The sequence below is a fragment of a genome, unplaced genomic scaffold (assembly GCF_019419815.1).
Source record: "Pyrus x bretschneideri cultivar Hongxiangsu unplaced genomic scaffold, Pyrus_bretschneideri_v1 Contig19, whole genome shotgun sequence".
NCBI lineage: Eukaryota > Viridiplantae > Streptophyta > Magnoliopsida > Rosales > Rosaceae > Pyrus > Pyrus x bretschneideri.
The window spans coordinates 353,995-373,003 of NW_025999490.1; the positions used below are offsets into that span (position 1 = coordinate 353,995).

A 19,009-nucleotide genomic window follows, 5' to 3' on the forward strand; every position below is an offset into this window, starting at 1 on the left:
GTCGAATTAAACAATATTTCTTTAAACACATCGATCACACATCGAACGCACACTTGTCAGCCTTACAACTTGCACCTGACTCTCCTCTCTCTCTCTCTCTCTCTGTCTATCTTTCGGCGGCTTATTACGTCCCTTCCATCTGACCTGGGTGAGTTTGTAAAAGCCAAAGCCACCACGCTGTTTCTGAATCCTGATGTGAAAATTCATATTCGATTTAACGCGCTCTGCAGATGGTAGAGTGTATCTATACACTATAGGTCTCATGTTAATTGCGAGCTAGCATTGATAGGGATTGGGCATGTGGCAGCTCATTCACATGCATGAGGCGCGGCAGAGATAAGAGCAAGTCCACCCGTTTTGGGAGAGTAAGAGAATGCAAGGGTAAAGGTAATGAAATTGGTCTTTATTATTCACTTTAAACACTAATTTTCCTTATAAAAGTTCACCTATTTGGAAAGATGAAGGACAAGAATAAGACGATTACTACTCACAAATATACTTTTTATTTATTAATATTTTCTTGGGCTTATCCTCATGTGTCATTATTGTCTTAAATTTTTAATGAGATTTTCAATCAATTTCATCGCTTTACGTGTCATTATTCATTAGTAATATATACTCAAATTTTTGTTAAGATTTTCAACTATTTATGCAGTGTCACGTGTCATTATTCTTTATTAGTATCTGCTCATATTTTTGTTTAATTAAGTTGTGAATTTTGCAAGATTTTTTAAGAGTGAACATTGTAAGTTTTTTGGACTTTTTTGGTATTTTATTTATTTTTATCGTCGAATTGATTTAGCTATTGAATTTTTAAAGTTTTTTTCAATTAGATCCACAAAACAACATGAGCCACGACAACTTCATTTTCGATTTTTTTCCGTTGGAATCCAAGGTCCTCGTCAATAAACCGTTGGAAATCCAACTACTGGTGCTCCTAAATTGGAGGAATTGGATCCTCTCTTGAACTTGTGCTCAAGAGCCTCTTGACCAACACACAAGGACCGTTGGATTTTGATCCAACGACTATAATTATTATAACTTTAGAGAACCTTCTATTTATAGTCATTGGATCAAAATCTAACGGGTCTTGTGTATTGGTTAGGAAGCTCCTGAGCCCAAGTTCAGGAGAAGATTCAATTCCCAAATTGGAGTCATTTGACTCACTTTGGTGCACGTGGGTAGGGCTGGCCTTCTGCTGCTTGACGTCAGGCCCGACGTCACCTACTATCAGCAGGCTCAAGGCCCAACAATTGTTGCAAGGGCATTCCAACAGGCTTCCCGGAGACCACCAATTGCCTGCCCACCAATTGCCTGCCCAATTTTGCGGACTTGGCTTGTCTGCCCTCCCCATCCTATACCTTTCCCATCTCCTCCTATATTATGTGGTCACGATTAAGCCACATCAACATTTTATAATAAGACAAAAAAGCAATGAGAATATAAAATATTGACGTAGCTTAGGCCATCTCCAACCGAAGGGTCCAGAGGGTAGAAAATAGCCCGAAAACCATCTCCAACCGAGGGGTAGGCCAGAGGGCTGTGGAATCTGAAAGGGCCCCACAGAATTGGAGAAGGCTAGAGGATTGGTCAGAAAAATCATCTTTCCTGTTGGTTATAACCGACATGAATACTTAAGAAAAAAAATTCAAATGCAACGGCTAGCTGACGTCAGCTAGCCGTTGCATTTGAAATTTTTTTTTCTTTTACAGTTTTATTATTATTTTTTATTTACAAAATTTTTCCTATAACTTCTATTTTTCATTTTTTTTAAATTCTATTTTTTTCCTATAACTTTTATTTTACAAAATTTGTTTCATATTTTTTTTAAATTCGATTTTTTCTTATAACTTCTATTTCACAAAATTTGTTTTATTTTATTTTAAATTATATTTTTATCCTATAACTTTTATTTCACAAATTTTTTTTCATTTTTTTTAAATTATATTTTTTTTCCTGTAATTTTTATTTTACAAAATTTGTTTCATATTTTTTTTAAATTATATTTTTTTCCTATAACCTCCTAAGCCATTATACAACATTCAAATGCAACGGCTAGCTGATGTCACTTAGCTGTTGAATTTGAATTTAAGTTGTAGTTTTTAAATAATAAATTATGTTTGGCCCTATGACCCTTTGGCCCTCGGTTGGAAACGGAAGCAAATATGGCCATGTACTATTCGTTAAAATATTAATTTATTAGAGGACCATAAGGCTAAAATGAGCTATCTGACTAGCCCTCGGTTGGAGATAACCTTAACTGTGATCACAGAAATAAGTAAAGATTAGAAGAGCAGACAATCCAGGTCCCAATTTTGCACCGGTTGGACCCTCATATTTTTTGGGTCAAGGGCAATTTAATGCAATTGTCTGCGGATTGGGCCACCGCTGGACTTTCTCTAATACTTTCTCACTGATTGGAGGAAAAGCACTTTTCATTCCGAGATATGCCAGTAGTTTTTTAAATTGACGTTTATGATAATAAATAATATTTTTGTATAATTAATCATTTATTTTCATTCCGAGACAACTATGATTTGATGTTAATATTAACAGTGTGAATGGAAATGATTGCTCCGCCCTTCAAGATAAGAACCTTGTGTACGACTCCGATTATGTTCTTCGTAACGTAGCTTTTACAAAAAGTATATTTTTTATATTTTAATCATGTTACAACATTATATTTATTCAACTTGTGTGAGAAATGAGAGAATTTGACTTCTAAATAATTGTATATCATTTTATGTCTCATTTCTTCATCACGACACGCCAGCTTAGTAACGAATATGTTTTTTTTCAATTGATTAAATATATCTTTTTGTATATATCGTCTTATCGTAAGATTTTATTTGTCAATGTGTTTATTCATTTCAGCATTTAATACGGATTGAAAGAGAAGAACCCAAAATGATAAAAAACAAATTCTTTCTAGCTAGTTGTATACACCACAAACACAGTTGAAGCCTTGAAGATAATGTAGAGAACACATAGCTATGGGAAATGGATACTCAGATAGGGAGAGGACCTTTGTGCTTAATCCTCTAAATGTGTGGACCGTGTTCCTTAAACAAAATTTGGGGGAAAATGTTGAATGAGCTGAATGTGAATCCTCTTCGGATCTTCTTTGTGAAAGTCCTCTTTGGATCCTCTTTGTGAGGATTTTGAAGGTCCTCAAATCATGCACGTTCATTGTGGCGTGTTGTTAAAAATCATTTTAAATATTTTTATTTAAAATTAAACATGAACACAAAAACTGACTGTACAATGTACGATGAACGAACATGATAATAATCTCACAAAGAGGATCGGGGAGGATCCTCATTCGAATGAGCTGGGCATCCTGCCTCCTACGTTACTTGGTCCTTGAGAAGAGGGTAGACAAGGGTGGAGGTGGAAAGGGACCTGACATCAGATATTCGAGAGGCTATCATTGTCCTAATTGTATGACTCATAGCACTCTACGTCTGTCTTCCCCCTTGACCTGTTGCCATCCTGAACGATTACCTTCTGGCTCATGGCAACACAATAACACATCGTCGGCAAAAATGGTATACATTTTATACAAGATTTGTTGAAGTTTATAGAATGACGTTCCATCGTTAATTACATCGATATTGTTTTAACTGAATTATTCATGTAATCAATAAGCACGGGATTTTTATGCCAAAGTTTTGATGCAATTAAAAGTGCAACCATTTAGTATTATTTGTGATTGTTTTATAAGATGACCGATATAGAATTTTTTACTTTGTTCAACAGAATTACATTCTTCTCGTAATTGTGCACTCTTTTGTTTGTGTACAACATTTGGATAGATTAAAGCAAAGAAGATTAAAGAGGTAAGAATGTGCAAACAAAAGAAGTACGCAGAATTCATTACTGTGTTTACTTTCCTGCATTAAGAATATTAGCATTGTATTCTTCAACTAATGTTTGTATTTCTCTTAATACAGCTTCCTTTTTATTTTCCGAAAATTTGTAAGTTGAGTGATTAAGAACGTTTATCTTTACATATAAGATGTTGTGTTCAATTCCTTGCGAGTTTGCTCTTTCATTCGCAGGAGGATGCGAACAAACCAGTTTACAGATCACACAAAATCTGTAACGAACTAGATGTGAGCTCCAGAAGCTTGTGCATAGAGGAACCAAATTTGGGGATACCATAGGTTGAACTAGGGGTCCCGTTTGGATATAAGCAAAGCCCATTTGCATAAAGTTCGTGTCACTGCCTGTAAAACACCAAAAGCGTATATCTTGAGTGGTGGTCCCTGATTCACCTTTGATTTACTCAACCAAAAGGTCGGAAATAAATAACAGTGTGCATGAAGAGAAAACGGGCCTTTGCATCTCCCTGAAACAAATTACCGCAGCTGAAATAATACGTTTGCTTGCCAAAACCATTTTCGATACTACAACCTTTCTTTTTCCAGTAAAAAAAAAATTATTTTCAACGTCTCCCCCTTGAATTCTTGGAAGGTTGATCTCTTTATCTCTTGCCAAGGCAGGCTTAAAAATCTGTATTCACAGGCAGCTGAAAAAAAGGGAACAATTTTACAATGTAGGTAAAAATTCAACACCTATAAATCATGATTGCCAAAATAGGCTACCGCACCGAGACCTCTCATCTTAGAACGACGTTCAACTTGCTCTGCACCAACTCTCTCACATTCCACTGCATACAGAATCGAAACAGTTATGGAGGTGTGGCATACACATTTGAAACAGTTATGGAAGTGTGAATGCTCCTATGAAGGAAAGATATGATTACATCATCTCTCGTTATAGGACTTGCCTGCAACTTATTAATTTCATCATCTGTGAGCGAGCGTTCCATGGATCGATATGTGATTCTGTAGCAGTGGCTGGTCATTCCTTTCTTGTTTGTGAAATTGTCTATCAATTGTACCTGGCAATCATGGAATAGCTATTTCAGAAAACTGCATAACCCCGCTTCCAATATACTGTCAGGTATTAGAAATCACTTCTTCAGACTCCAGACTATGTTGGGGCGAAATATTTGATGGACAAATATCACACAGTGGTAATCATAGAAGAGATTTTTGTAAAACTTCCACATTCGGATTACAAATAACTTTCCAGATGTAGGAATTATTCCACCGAACCAATTTAGTAAGGTTGGTATCGTTAATTAATATAGCAGTTTAAGTGTGGGGATTATAATTTAACTTTCGAATCTTCCAATTTTAAGCCACTTCAGGAGAAAATCATTTCAGAAAACTAGCTGCACTGAAGACGTCAAGTTAGAGCTGCTTTTCATTTCCAATAAACATCAATGTATCCCTTCAACCATAATGTTCAACGTCTACACACCTCCAGAAAGTTTGAGTGAAAACAGGCATACCTCCTCTGCAAGATCTCCAGCTACTTCTCTAACAACTTCACATAGATTGTTTTCGGTGAAAGACTCATTTATCCAAAAACTGACATCTTTGTAACAAGGAGGATACTGAAACGAAAAGAAAGAAACTTTATAAGAAATGCTAGCAAGCAGTAATTTACCCTCAAATTAATAGTTAGATCCATAACTACCAAGATCTTAAGAAGCAACTGCTGTAAGATCATTTATTTGTTTTTTCCTTTTTCATGATTCAATTTTTGCTTTCTATCTTTTGATTTACAAGATATAACAAAGGGGCAGCCCAAGCTCTAAACACATGAAGGAGGGAGGGAGGGAGGTCAAAGATCTCACTAAACTTTATCTTAATTTTACACAATAATAAGTGACCAGGACATGAAAAAAATAAAAAATAAAAAACATGGTAATTTCCACTGTGTGAGTTGCAACATTACCTTGGAAAATGGCTTGAATTTGACTCCCAGCTGGCCACTTGAAAACTATATCCAAATCCAAAATTGGACAATCAGATACTGGATTAGAAATGACAAGGACTTTAATACTTGCTTATTTCACTTGTAAGTCTTAAAATCGAGCTAATGGAATATATCTTTAAAAAAAAGGGAGGAAAGAGAAAAAAAAAATCATATTTAACAGACTCAGGAACCACCTGAGAAGTGAATCTCTCATCAGTTGACCAGAAAAGCCGAATATCAGGGATGTCAAATAAAACCATTGCCAGCCGTTCCAATCCAAGTCCGAAAGCCCAAGCAACGTTGTCTGTTTTGCCACTTCTCCTCAATATTTCTTGTTCTGTCACCCCACAACCCAAAACTTCCAACCATTTTTCCTGGTATTGTATTCAACATCAGCTTATAAAATTGATTTAATGCTAAAAATATTCATGCATCCAAGCATCAATTCAAAAGAAATGACAAGCGGTTTCAAAGCATGAACTGTAACAACAGAAAACTTTCCTTAACATTTAAGAACCACACCTTATATCAATGGCCACTAGTTCAACATGAGATTTAAATATCAACAAGTGTCCCAGTTCAAAGCATATCAAAAGCACTAGTTGAATATGAACAGTAATAATGAGCAATAGAAACAGTCAGAATAGAAAGTATCTCCTGGGAGTTGCATGGATATATTTTTGATAAGTTATACTTTTTCGTAACCAGAAAGAAAAAGTTCTATTACTTTTTCATCTACATGCATTCAACTCCTTGTGTTTTGGTTTCTAAGGGTCTCAAGGGACCTACATGTAATCTAGGAGAGGCATCAAGTTTAAATCTAGCGTAAACACCTACTTCCACTCTAGAATTCCTAGATATCCCAGGCAGTAGATAAAACAAGTTATACAGGCAGAAGTAGAGTTCCAAAATTGGAAGTATCCATATTATATATATATACAATTATACATACATATATCAGAAATAGCATGAAGTAGATTCACAATCCAAAACAAACACGGTATGTTATTTTGTGCCCCCAAAATGATCATAGTCAGTAGTATACCTGAAAAAATATCTCAAGTTCAAATGATGGGTTGGTAAATGGGAAATATGTATCAACCCAGCGCATTTCCACAGAACCTGAAAATTTCAATTTAATCAACTTAGATGTTCCAAAACAACTGTATCATTCATATAATTTATAAATATATAAATAAAATAAACTAAGAAAACAATTGAAGAATTTTTAAAGCAAATAACACTCCATATACCTATTTGCTATTTGTTGGATACTAAAGTACTCAAATGGCAAACCAAATTATAACTTGTCTATGAGATACCAAGCACAGTGGTTCAAGATAGATTTTACCAAATAAGTGGCGTGCCAAACCCTCTAGACATTTCTTTAAATCTCCAGCAGCATAAGATGTGCCATCTGTCCCAGATGCCTCCCAATCTTGTGGAGAAAAAACACGAACACCTTCCATCTATATGGGCAGGAAATAAATTCATTACATAAGGCAGAATCCCAAGAAGCTAAGCAGCATTGAAGTCTTATTGTAAGCATTAGAGTTAAGAAACCTGATGGAACACAGGGTAATGAGTTGAGTCAATGGAATCCCTACGGTACACATCTCCTGTTACAAGGAAGTGAGTATATCCTCTTCTCAATATTTCGGCCTGATGAGCACTTGTATGACACCTCAAAACGGTTTGAGAGTCAATATAGTATGTATCATTATAACTTCGACTCACATGATCAGCAGGAACCAAAACATCGTCAAAATTCTGAAAGAATTGAAAATTTTATTCACTGTCAAGAAGTAAGTCATAGGTTCTTACAATCTTACAAGGATAAAAGAGCATTGCAATAACGCACATCTACAATTCTTCTCTTATGAAAAATGCATGACATCATCAATGAGGTTAACAATCCACAAACATAGTAGATACGAAATGATAAACACTGGAAGCTAAAGATTCTTTATCCCTTCATTTGGCGTATTTCATGGCCCAATTTTTAATAAAATCAAGGTCATACCTCTTTCACAGACACAATTGGACTGAGATTATCAAACTTATCGAACTGATTCGAGTAATTGGTGTCAAAATACTCGTATATTGCATTCTTCAAAATCCCAAGTGGGTGCTGATCTCTTCTGTGGAGTTGGAGTCCAAGCTTTGCGAAAATTGTATCCGGAACATTGTTTGTGGGGTCATCCCTCAGCACATCTACAAACGCATAATCCAAAATTATTATGCAAATAACAAATCTTTCAGAAAACCAAGTCGGCAACTTTCCATTTGTACATATCCGACACAGCATCAAAAGCAACATATGATGAGAGTTCTAACATTCTTCCAAAAATTTGTTAGACTTAAGCCATCCAACATTGGAATGGAATGTACTTGAATCGGAAACAAGTATTCCAGAGTGCAACGACTTTATGTGAGAGACCATTCTAACAAGTATACGAAACAAAATGCAAAATTTTTCAACCAACCAATGGCATACCGAACAAAATATACTGCAGCCTTAATGAATAACAAAATAAAAGGGCGAACCCAAGTTGTAAAAACGTAAAACCAATTCAAATATAACAGTTTCACAGAAAACTACAACTTACGGAATGAAGAAATTCAAAGTTTCAGGTTGTAGAAATGCAAGCCAAGTACAAAAATCTCATCACCACTCAAACCCAATACGGAAAAACAGCAAAAATATCAAAAACAAGAGCAACCCAGATGAGGGAAATGGTTAAAGTTACCATCTTTAGCAATCTTGACGCCGCCCAGCTCGAGCACCGAAGCCACCGGCTGCCTCCATTTCTTGCTGCGAAGCCTATCGGAGGAAAGAGCTGCAGAGGAAGAAGAGAAAGGCAGGCAGAAAGTGAAGCTTCTGAGGCAAGCTGCGCGGAGAGAAGGTGAGGTTTTGGAGAAGAGAGTGGTCTGCGCAAATGAGAAGGCCGTTGCCATTCTCGTTGGGACTGAGAAGAGCTGTGCGTGGCAGAGTCTCGACTCTTTATCGACGATTTGGGCCTTTAATTTTCTTTTCTTTTTCTTTTTTTTCTTGAATTTTTTTCTCGGGTTCGGGTTTGGTAAAATTGAAACGCCCAATGCCAATCCGGACACGATAAGTTACGCAATTTGAAATCCGTACGAGTCATAAATAAAATGTGTACACGATCAACACCATTCAAGTAACATTATGTTCACAAAAATGATAATATTATAGTCGGATTTTCCTATTAGACTTGCGCGAGTTGACACCCTTACTGCACACACTTTTAGACTGTTCTCTCGATGCCTCTTTTGAGTTTTATGTAGAGAGGTATTTTGAAGATATTTCTTGGAGATCTTTACAAGCAAGCACTTCGCACTAAGCTACATAGACAATGCATATCATGAACATATGTCTTCCAACCCTATTCATTGTACACGGCTCTCAGCCTTTGTGTGCGGGATCTCATCTGGATTCAAATTGTGGAGATTCTAAAGATCCTCGCATCTTAGTCATTCATCGTGCATCATACGGTTAGAAATCATTTGACTTTTCTTATTTAAAATTAAACACAAATATATAGTACCCGACGAAAATTGACTGCGCGATATTCGATGAATGGTTAGGTTGTGAGGATCCTTAGGATTCCCACAAAGTGAATCCGGAGAGGATCCTCTTCCGTGCAGCCTATGGTCCAAAGCATCATTGGCTTTGCCCACTTCTTTTGAAAGCTTTCTCATAAAAGCCTTACAATTTTACATTAATATTTCAACAGAGATTGAATCGACTCGTCATGGAAACAATCACTGAACCTCAAACACCAAAAAGAAAGGAAGAAAAAAGAGGGAACGAATTAGAGGAATTTTGATTAACTTCGAAACACAAGACAATCATTGAACCTCAATTGTTAAAATATTGCTTGAAAGAAATAAAAACCATCTTTAAACGCAATCATCCCACAACGTAAATAGTTGAAAAACATAGAGGAAAGGAAAACATATAGAATACTACCAGATTTAAGTCTAAGGGATAAACTATAGCATGTAGAAATAAACCAACAGAGTTATATATTTGTACTCATCTCCTTCAAGCGGATTGAGCACGTGACCGATGAATAGAACCGTTTCAGTCATTTCTCTCTGATGAAAAACAGGAATGGGTGATCAGTCACAAAGTCCATCATTTTAATCGGTTCATCCTGTAGAGAAAATCCTAGCTATGTCATCAACAGTTACAGCTGCAGCTTTTGTGCCTTCTTCATCAACTTCAATGAAGGACTTATGGATAAGTCTGGCCTTACCTCGGGGTGACTCCACCATCTCTGTCAGTTCACCATCATCACTAAAAGGCAACACCAGTCCTAAATCCTTGAGAATAACGGAAGCTTCAAAGCCAGAGGTGATCTTAAACCTTGGCATTTTGAACAAACGAACTGGGACTAGTGGTTCGGGGCGATGGCAATCTAAGAAATCATGCTGGGAACAAACCCTTTCGACCAAAGCTGGGAGCCCATCCCTTGCATCGGGAAGTAATAAGTGCATTGCAAACTGCCGCTTCTCGTCTTTGCCTTGTTCGTAAGGAAGCTTCAAGACTTTGAAGCCATCAAAGACTTTTACAAACCGGTCCCCGTAGCTTCTCATTAATGGTGCCTTAACAAAAGTACCATCGAGAAGGTAGAAGCGACACTCTTCTGTCTCCGACGCATCAAACTGGTCGCTCCACACTCCTTTGAAGTATATTGCATTTGCAGCTATAAGCGTGGTTTTGTTGTTAACTGTCCCAGGACCAAGAACATCTTTGATAAGGCCCTGCGTCGCCTTTTTAGCCCATGAGTTTACTTCAGCTCTCGCTTCTTCAGGGTTGGTATGGAAATTAACTTGTTTTATAGCCGCCTTGCGAACAGTTCCACAACCTCTTTGACAGAAGGTTTGATGGAGACAGATTCCTCAACCCAGAGGCCATTGGCAAAGTTCAGGCAGGGACCGCCTCTAATGGATCCATTTGCAAAGAGCAGAGGGACAAGATGGGAGGCGAGGGAGTTGAGTTCGTCGACGGACTTGGCTTGAGGAAAGAGAGCAACTGCTCCTTTGTGGGACCCTTTGACCCAGCCGTAAACAGCCACAGGACGACCTGAATGGACAGCAGCGAATACACCATGTTCTTGTCTTTGCCGTCAGTGGTGAGCAGTTGCTTAGTAATTTTGAGAGAGACATCGTTAGGTTGCTGATGGATTCTTTGGTCGACTGAGATACGTACAAACAAACAAGCAACCTCCAGTTGCAAGGAAATTAAACACAAATAATAGGGTTTAGAAATCAACCAGAAATCATAGATATTCAAAAACCCCAAGTGAATTACCAATGCTTAATTCTAAACTCCAACAGTCAAAAGTGCTACAAAAATTTAATTATTATCATCCAGAATATTATATAATAAGAACAATTAAACCAACATTGGGTTGACCCCTGTATAGTTTAGGGAAAACAGATTTAACATACATTAAACCCTAAACCCTAAACCCTAAATCCCATATATAGAAACAACTAACTGCCCAGTGGTGAAAGCGGCATGCAATATTTGGAATCAAAACCTAAATAGTATGGTTCTTAATTTCGAAGAATACAGAGCTAGGGTTTTGAAGGAAGAATAATGAAAAGACTACTCAACATGTTGTACGAAACAATTTTGGCAGCCACGCTGGTTTTAAAGTAGATTTGGAAGGGGGTGGGGAAGCGAGAGGCGTTTAAGCGAACTTTTTATTGTGGAAGGGGGTAGAATTTTCGTTTTAATAAAAAAAAAAGTAATGTTATTCATACCATATTTTTGTACTTCATTTTCATACCATTTAATGTGGCATTTGATGTGGACAACCACATCATTTGAATTAATCAAAATTTTTAATTTAGTTAATTATTTAATAAACTAATAATTAAGAAAAACTAGTTAATTAAATGATGATTGTGGTATACGATGAGTCTTTCTTCTTCCTTTCCTTGGGCTTTGCAATGAGTCTTTCTTCTTCCTTTCCTTGGGTTTTGCAAATTTTTCAAATGATGTGGTTGTCCACATCAGATGCCACCAAAGGTGATATGAAAATGTGGTACAGAAATATAGTATAAATAACATTACTTTATGTTTATGGTCTAATTGTTTTTAGTATAAACATTTTTGGGATTGTTATTAAAAATTTAAGTTTTTCTACAAAAAGCGTTTTTGGCTGTGAAAGCACTTTTGAAAGCAATTATTTTGTATAGCGCCCTTTTTTTAATAACACCTCAAATGAAATACATTTACAACTTGCATCAAATTAATACAAAGCGTTATACACACCTCAATTGTTTTGGTGTCTTAGTCTTCGACTCTATCCGGCAATCTCACTTGGTGTATGTAAATAATTACAAATAAACAAAATTTTGTGTGGTGATGGGGAGAGAGATTTTTCAGTGTCACTATATAAATGATGAGATATTTGTGTTAAAAAATTAACAACTTAAAATATAAAACTTATCTCGACTTATATAACACTTGGTGTAAAATGGTGTAGCTCATCTTTTCAACGTTTTGCCAGCCACACTAGCTAGGGTTTTGAACCCAATCCTCTGATCAAAACGGGGTAGACTTTGGTTTAATTTTCTGTACAATAGTTGGGTCAAACACTAACCACCATGTTTCCTAAAAAATAGGAATTATTAAAAGAAGCAAATTAAACTAATAAAAGCTCAATAAAACTAAGGGATAAATATCCACACACAACAAAAAAAGCGGGGTAGAATTTTGGTTTTATTCTTTAGGTTAAACTAAGTAATCTTTTTTTCCGGATGGAATCCTATATTGATTACAGTTTCTTGAACAAACATATTATCCACAATAAAAGGGAGGGGACTTAGCCTCACAATGAGCTAGCAATAATGTGGTTCAAATTCGTCTTTAGGGAGAATCGAACCTTCGAACCTAAGACCTCTCTTTTATAAGTTAAGAAGAATACCACTAGACCGTAGTACTAAGAAAATTCGAAGACAGGCTTCTACTCCAATAGCATCTAGAAAAACAGATTAAAAAGAGAGTTGCCCTAATGATAAATCATTTTTCGAGCGGATTGAGAACGTGACCAATGAACAAACCGTTTCAGTCATTTCCTCTTTGATCAAAAACATGAATGGGCGATCAGCCACAAAATCTGTCTTTTTGCGAGAAATCGGACCACCAGAATCGAAACAAACAACTACATGACTAGAAACAGTTGCAACTTCTGTGCCTTCGATTTATGATACATTGTGGCATCTGCTGGTGATGACTCCACCATCTCGGTTAAATTACCACCATTGAAAGGCAACACCAGTCATGAAGCAACTTTTTTTTAGTACGTATGAAGTATGTGTATAAACAAAATTTTGTGTGGTGGTTGGTCCTTAAAAAAATTATTAGTTATCGGTTAAGATTCACAACACCTTTTATTTCAGTTCACTGACATTTTTATCTATGCCAAGTTTTAAATTAAAACTAAACTCGTTTTATTAACATCCACATTCTTTTGGTCAGACTCTTGCGACTGTCTCTCGCATCTCGGCAACCATCCCTCACAGCTTGTGAGGCATTTACAGTTTTAAATTTTTTTGAAAAAAAAAAAAATGAAGAACAAAAGAGTAAGGGTGGACAAAGAAAAAGGAGAATATCAAAGACCGTGAAAAAAAGGTTTTTTGTGCTTAACAATCCTCACTTGGGTTAAATGAAGAACTCAAAAAGGTACTAAAAGACCTTTCGCCGCGGGGGAGGGGGTTCAGCCGTAGGGATATACGAAATATACGAAATTTTGTTTTCATTTAGATGAGGACTTGAGAGAGTTCAGAGAAATACTTTCGTTTTTACAATTAAATATAATAAAAAAAAAACACAAACGAGAAGAGAGAAGAGATTGGATCAACTTGTCGAGGGATCACTGTCCCTTTATTACTCCTAATATTGAATATTATACCATTTAGATCACAGTTTATCTCATCATCGTGTTTGTTCATTGCTTATCAAAAATCAATAATTTTCTGAGAAACACAAAGCAATCACTGAATTCCTCAAATGTAAAAATACTGCTCCAAAGAAAACTAATGAATAAAAATTAGTAATCATCCCAACCGCAATCATACATCCAAATTATATAACATATAGAGCACTAGTTGTTTCCGTTCAAAAAAAGAGCAAAACTACCAAATCTAAATCTAAGGGATAATCAAACCTAAAAGAGAGATAGAACAAGAGAGATTTTCTGACCCTATCTATGATAAAATCATTCTTTAAGAGGATTGAGCACTTGACCAATAAACATAACCGTTCCAGTCCTCTCCTCTCTAATAAAAAAGAGGAATGGGTGATCAGCCACGAAGTCTATCTTTTTAATCGGTACAATCGGTCTAGCCGATGCACCTGAACAACCGACAAAAGTAGAAACAGCTGCAGCTTTTGTGCCTTCTTCTTCAACTTCGATGAAGGATATATGAAATATCTTTCCCTTAATTATATCTGACTCCACCATCTCTGTCAAACCATCAGTGAATGGCAACACCAGTCCTAAATCCTGGAGAATATCGGAAGCTTTAAAGCCAGAGGTAATCTTAAACCTGGGGATTTTGAAGGCACCAACTGGGACTTGTCTTGCTGGGCGATGACGATCTACGAAACCAGGCTCGGAACAAACTCTTTCAACCAAAGCTGGCAGCCCGTTTCTTGCATGTGGAAGTAAAAAGTACATAGAAAACTGCCTCTCCTTGTCTTCGCCTTGTTTGTAAGGGAGCTTTGCAACTTTGAAGCCGTCAAAGGCTTCTACAAACTGGGCCTCGTAGCTTCTCATGAACTGTGCCTTAACATAATGACCGTTGAGAAGGCGGAAAAAATCCTCTCTTGTATTTGATGCATTGAACTTGTTGCTCCAAAGGCCTTTGAAGTATAAGGCATTTGAAAATATAAGAATGGTTTTCTTGTCAACTAACCCAGGAGGAAGAGCCTCAGTGATAAGGCCTTTCGTTGCCTTTTCTGCCCATAAATTCACTTCAAGTCTCACTTTTTCAGGGTTTTGGAAACTAACATGATTTATATCTGCCTTGTAAGAAGTGTCCACAACCTCTTTGAAAGAAGGTTTGATGGAGAGAGACTCCTTAACCCAAAGGCCATTGGCAAATGATAGGCAGGGACCGCCTCTAGGGGATCCATCTGCGAAGACCAGAGGAACAAGATGGGTTGCGAGGGAGTTGAGTTCGTCGACGGACTTAGACTTAAGGAAAGAGAGCAACTGCCCCTTTGTGGGACCCTTTGACCCGGCCGTTAACAGCCACATGACGATCTGAATGGACAGCGGCGAATACACCATGTTTTTGTCTTTGCCTTCAGTGGTGAGTAGATGCTTAGTAATTTTTAGAGACACATCGGTTAGGTTGCTGATGGATTCTTTGGTCGACTGAGAAAGAAACAAACAAAAAGTTACAAGGAATTCAAACACAAGAATAATTAACTTAACATTGAGAAACCCTAAATCCCATATGGATAAACAACTGATAGACCATATATATAGGTGAAAAGGGCATGCAATTTTTTGAACCAAGAGTTCAAATCGAAACGTAAATAGTAAGGGGCATAGTATTCAAAATTTCAAAAATTAGAATTCAAAATCAAAAGGAAAATTGAAAGCTAGGGTTAGGGTTTTGTACTGGAGAACAATCAATAACAAAAGGGAAACTTACTTTAATATCGCGATTGGGGAGAGAGAAGGGGATGTTGCGACAGGGGATAGAGAAGGCGAGAGAAACGTGATCAATCTCCGTCATCAAATCAAAGTCAGGGAAGGGTGTCGGCTCTTCAAACAACGGCCTATAACTCTCAAATTCAAATTCAAATTCAAAGGCGCCAGGAGAATGAGGCTGCTGGAAGTTAAACAACGGCGTCTGCTGCTGAAACGTCGACGGAGTTACAAAGGCCGGGGTCCAAGGAGTGACGAAGGAGGGGTTCCAAGACGGCTGCCCGAAGGCTGGGTTCCAAGACGGCGTCCCCAAGTTTGGGGTCGACGAAGGCGGCCTGAAGGCTGGGTTCCAAGACGGTGGTCCGAAGGCTGGGTTCCAAGACGGCGGCCCCAAGGCTGGGTTCCAAGACGACTGCCCGAAGCCTGGGTTCCAAGATGGCGGATCGAAGGCTGGGGTCGACGACGGCGGCCTGAAGGCTGAGTTACCAGACGGCGTTCCCATGGCTGGGGTTGACGGCGGCGTTCCCAAGGCTGGGGTTGAAGACGGCGGCCCGAAGGCTGCGGTCGACGAAGGCGTCACGTATGGGGACGACGAAGATTGATCTCCGAACATTGTCTCGCTTTTGAATGTAGAGAGGGAATGTAGAGAGGGAGAGTGGTGTAAGTCAGCTGTTGGACGTTTTGGGGTTTTGAATTTTGGATTAAATTTCTGTACAATGATTGCAATATATATAGAGGGTTTAACCTAAACCTTTTTGCGGAAGGAATGTTCCAAATTATTATAAAGTATAATTGGGTGTTTTTTTTTTTTTTTAAATTTTATTTTATAAAAAACCAATATCATTTATAGTTCTACATTAGGGGAAGATGTGGGTTTAGTCTCATAATGACCTAACAATAATATGGTTCAAACTCGCATCTGACGAAAATCGAACTTAGATCTTTCACTTACAAGTTAAGAGAAATACCACTTATAATTGGGTGTTATAGCCTATTTATTTTACTGAAGGCCAGCAGTAGAGATAAGAAGAAGGATTGAGAAATTTATGTGGAGGATTTTTTTATTATTTATGTTTTCATTTATAATAATTATAGCGCATTTACTTGTCTTGCAAGTAAGACAAACTTCAAAGTATAATCCTAAATACAATATGTTGATGATTTATACAATCACATATATATTATAATTAATATCACAATATTAGCAGCTTTTTCTTTTGGAATTTTTTTTTTCTTTTTCTTGTGATCAATTTAATTTGTTTTTCTTGGGATCCTTTTTATAATATTAATATCAAAATATATATCATGCATACTACAATATTTTCCAAATAATCTCAATTTAATATATAAAATTAAATGATTCACCATTTTTCCGCAGTCGTTGATTAACAATCATGCAAGAATAGTGTCCAATGAGGTATTGATTGATTACCATTATAATAAACGATATGCAATAAACGTAGATTAAGTAGCATTCCGAGACAAAGATTGTACTCTAATAAGGTTTGATCATTTGGAGAGATTTTTCAGTGTGTCTCAAGAACATGATCCACAAAATGTATAATAATACAATGGTTGGAAATTCATATTTTTTGTTAATCAATTAGGTTTGTTTGGGGTTATTTATCTAGAGAATACTTTTGTTCTTAAGCAGTTATATTCTTATTGTGTTTCATACGAAAGATACTTAAGCAGTGTTTCCTAACACCATCTTCAATATAGAGGCAAAAAACTTAAACTTTAGCCTTTATTTTTAACTATTCATCTATGCGTATGGGTCAATTAGTTTTTTTTTTTTTCTTCAATGATAGGAGGCTCACTAATTAGAGTCCCGAACTTTGTAGATTGTTTAACTTTTGTTTATCTCTAATTTTTTTGCCAAATCTTTTTTGTGTTTCCTATGGTGTCACGACATTTTCAATGTTACCCTCGTTATGAAAAAGTAGTTAACTAAACTATCGTGGTGAACCTCATCAGCAATTGTGATCCAAATCTATACTTTCGTAGTCTCTTGTTAAATAAACTCATGTGAATCTCACATGGAGAGACGAAATTAGTCGTTGGATAAGACATTTAGAACTAATATCTCCAGGCCCAACACCAAAACTAAAAGCCACACAAGTGATTCAAAATTTGAAGGCTGTTTTAATTACATACGTACCAAAGAGCAAGGGATTGATGGAGCAAACCATGCAAATATTAGGACATAAAAAAAAAAAAAAAAAAGGAGGAAAACCATGCAACCACTAGGTACTTTACCGGGAAGATGGGGGAAGTGGAATGGGGGATGGGAAAGTGGGGAGGAGGGAGGGAGGGAGGGAGGGAAGCCTTTATCTCTTGCCAAAACAAATACCACCAAGGGGTTGTGACACCTAACGAATCATTCTCACTCTCGTGTTCGCTAAGGATGCCGCCGCGGGAGCTGCTACATTTGTTGCCATGGGATGTCATAGTTTCGCCGGATCCATCGCCAGCCACACTCCCATCCTTGTCGATCAAGTTTCAAGCCTTTTTTTGGTCAAGTCAATTCCAATTTCAGTTTAACCCTAGTAGCTGACAACCTATGTTTTCTGGTTTCTTTATTTGGTTTGAAAGAGGAATTTAGCCTCTCCAAATAGTCTCATGTGGCACTTAACGGAAAATTAATCGAAGTTGAAGTTTAGACCTCAATTACTAACACAGCTCATCATGAGGGTTTAGTTAACAATGTTTCATCACAAGAGTGACTTTGAAAATGTCATGACACTACAAGAACGATAAAAAAATTTAGCCTAATTTTGTTGGATAACAATAATTGAGTTAGCCCTTCTCTATAATCTTCCTTTTTTGAGAAAAATATTGGCAACATTTGCACTAACTTTTGCATTTGAACATTTTCACTTCTTCAAATGACATAAGTCATATTTTACACAAAAAAACGAGGCCTTTAATGACTTTGAAATTATATTTTGTACTTCTCATCATTTATTCTTAACCAAGTTGCACAGGGAATTTGTGTTAGCTATCCCACATCAGTGGGCTAAAGAAATGTGTTTAAATATGATTACCTCACTCTAACTAATACCAAGATTTTTTGTAATAAAACCTCACACTGATGAATTGGAAAAGTGGTAATTGACAAGTTGATAACGGTATTAATGGGGCCTCTGGGCCCATCAATCTAAAATTCCAACAATTTGGTAATCGTCCCTTACTACTCAAAATTCTCTTTGTTACTATCTCTATAAATTAGATATTAAAGGCCCTTTGGCGAATACCCTCTCCATTTTATCGGGTGTTTGTGCTAAAGGTGTGTCTTGTTTGTAAGTGGAGTTTCTTCAATTCAACCTTGGATAAAATTTTTGATTAACCACCGCGATTAATCAAAAATTGTTTATTAAATCAGTAAGGCTGTTAGGCGGCATTAGGTGGCCATTTGGGCGGGCTAAGCAGCTGATGGGGTGGTCAAAAATATTGTGCAAGACTCACGACTC

At 36.9% G+C, this 19,009-nt stretch overlaps 2 protein-coding genes and 1 pseudogene across 7 annotated transcripts; all 3 read right to left on the reverse strand.

Annotated features, from left to right (window-relative positions):
* Positions 1 to 4,352: 4,352 nt before the first annotated feature.
* Positions 4,353 to 8,847, reverse strand: LOC103953236 (phenylalanine--tRNA ligase, chloroplastic/mitochondrial). Of its 6 annotated transcripts, none has more exons than XM_048582711.1 (11): positions 8,583 to 8,847; positions 7,856 to 8,046; positions 7,396 to 7,602; positions 7,184 to 7,301; positions 6,878 to 6,954; positions 6,027 to 6,206; positions 5,812 to 5,856; positions 5,363 to 5,467; positions 4,769 to 4,906; positions 4,619 to 4,672; positions 4,353 to 4,531 (listed from the first exon to the last, which is right to left on the reverse strand). In XM_048582711.1, exons 1-10 carry the CDS (start codon positions 8,788 to 8,790, stop codon positions 4,622 to 4,624), a joined length of 1,320 nt encoding a protein of 439 aa, XP_048438668.1. In that variant the 5' UTR covers positions 8,791 to 8,847; the 3' UTR covers positions 4,353 to 4,531; positions 4,619 to 4,621. The 6 variants fall into 6 exon arrangements, with proteins under 6 accessions (XP_048438668.1, XP_048438667.1, XP_048438672.1 ...); XM_048582710.1 differs by having other exon boundaries at positions 4,613 to 4,672; XM_048582715.1 differs by having other exon boundaries at positions 4,793 to 4,906; positions 8,583 to 8,846.
* A 1,002-nt stretch (positions 8,848 to 9,849) lies between these two features.
* Positions 9,850 to 13,827, reverse strand: LOC125476430 (annotated as a pseudogene).
* Positions 13,828 to 13,979: 152 nt separating this feature from the next.
* Positions 13,980 to 16,149, reverse strand: LOC125476431 (serpin-ZX-like). The gene is made up of 2 exons (XM_048582608.1): positions 15,541 to 16,149; positions 13,980 to 15,257 (listed from the first exon to the last, which is right to left on the reverse strand). The coding sequence occupies exons 1-2, from the start codon at positions 16,147 to 16,149 to the stop codon at positions 14,094 to 14,096; spliced, it is 1,773 nt and encodes a 590-aa protein (XP_048438565.1). The 3' UTR covers positions 13,980 to 14,093.
* Positions 16,150 to 19,009: the final 2,860 nt, after the last annotated feature.

Excerpts from the sequence above, each read along its gene's own strand:
- LOC103953236 (XM_048582711.1), bottom strand. The coding sequence starts at position 8,790 with ATGGCAACGGCCTTCTCATTTGCGCAGACCACTCTCTTCTCCAAAACC. Across the intron at positions 7,603-7,855 it reads CAATTGTGTCTGTGAAAGAG|AATTTTGACGATGTTTTGGT; the intron begins GTATGACCTTGA and ends CAATTCTTTCAG. Across the intron at positions 7,302-7,395 it reads ATTACCCTGTGTTCCATCAG|ATGGAAGGTGTTCGTGTTTT; the intron begins GTTTCTTAACTC and ends CTGCCCATATAG.
- LOC125476431 (XM_048582608.1), bottom strand. The coding sequence starts at position 16,149 with ATGTTCGGAGATCAATCTTCGTCGTCCCCATACGTGACGCCTTCGTCG. Across the intron at positions 15,258-15,540 it reads TCCCCAATCGCGATATTAAA|TCGACCAAAGAATCCATCAG; the intron begins GTAAGTTTCCCT and ends TTTCTTTCTCAG.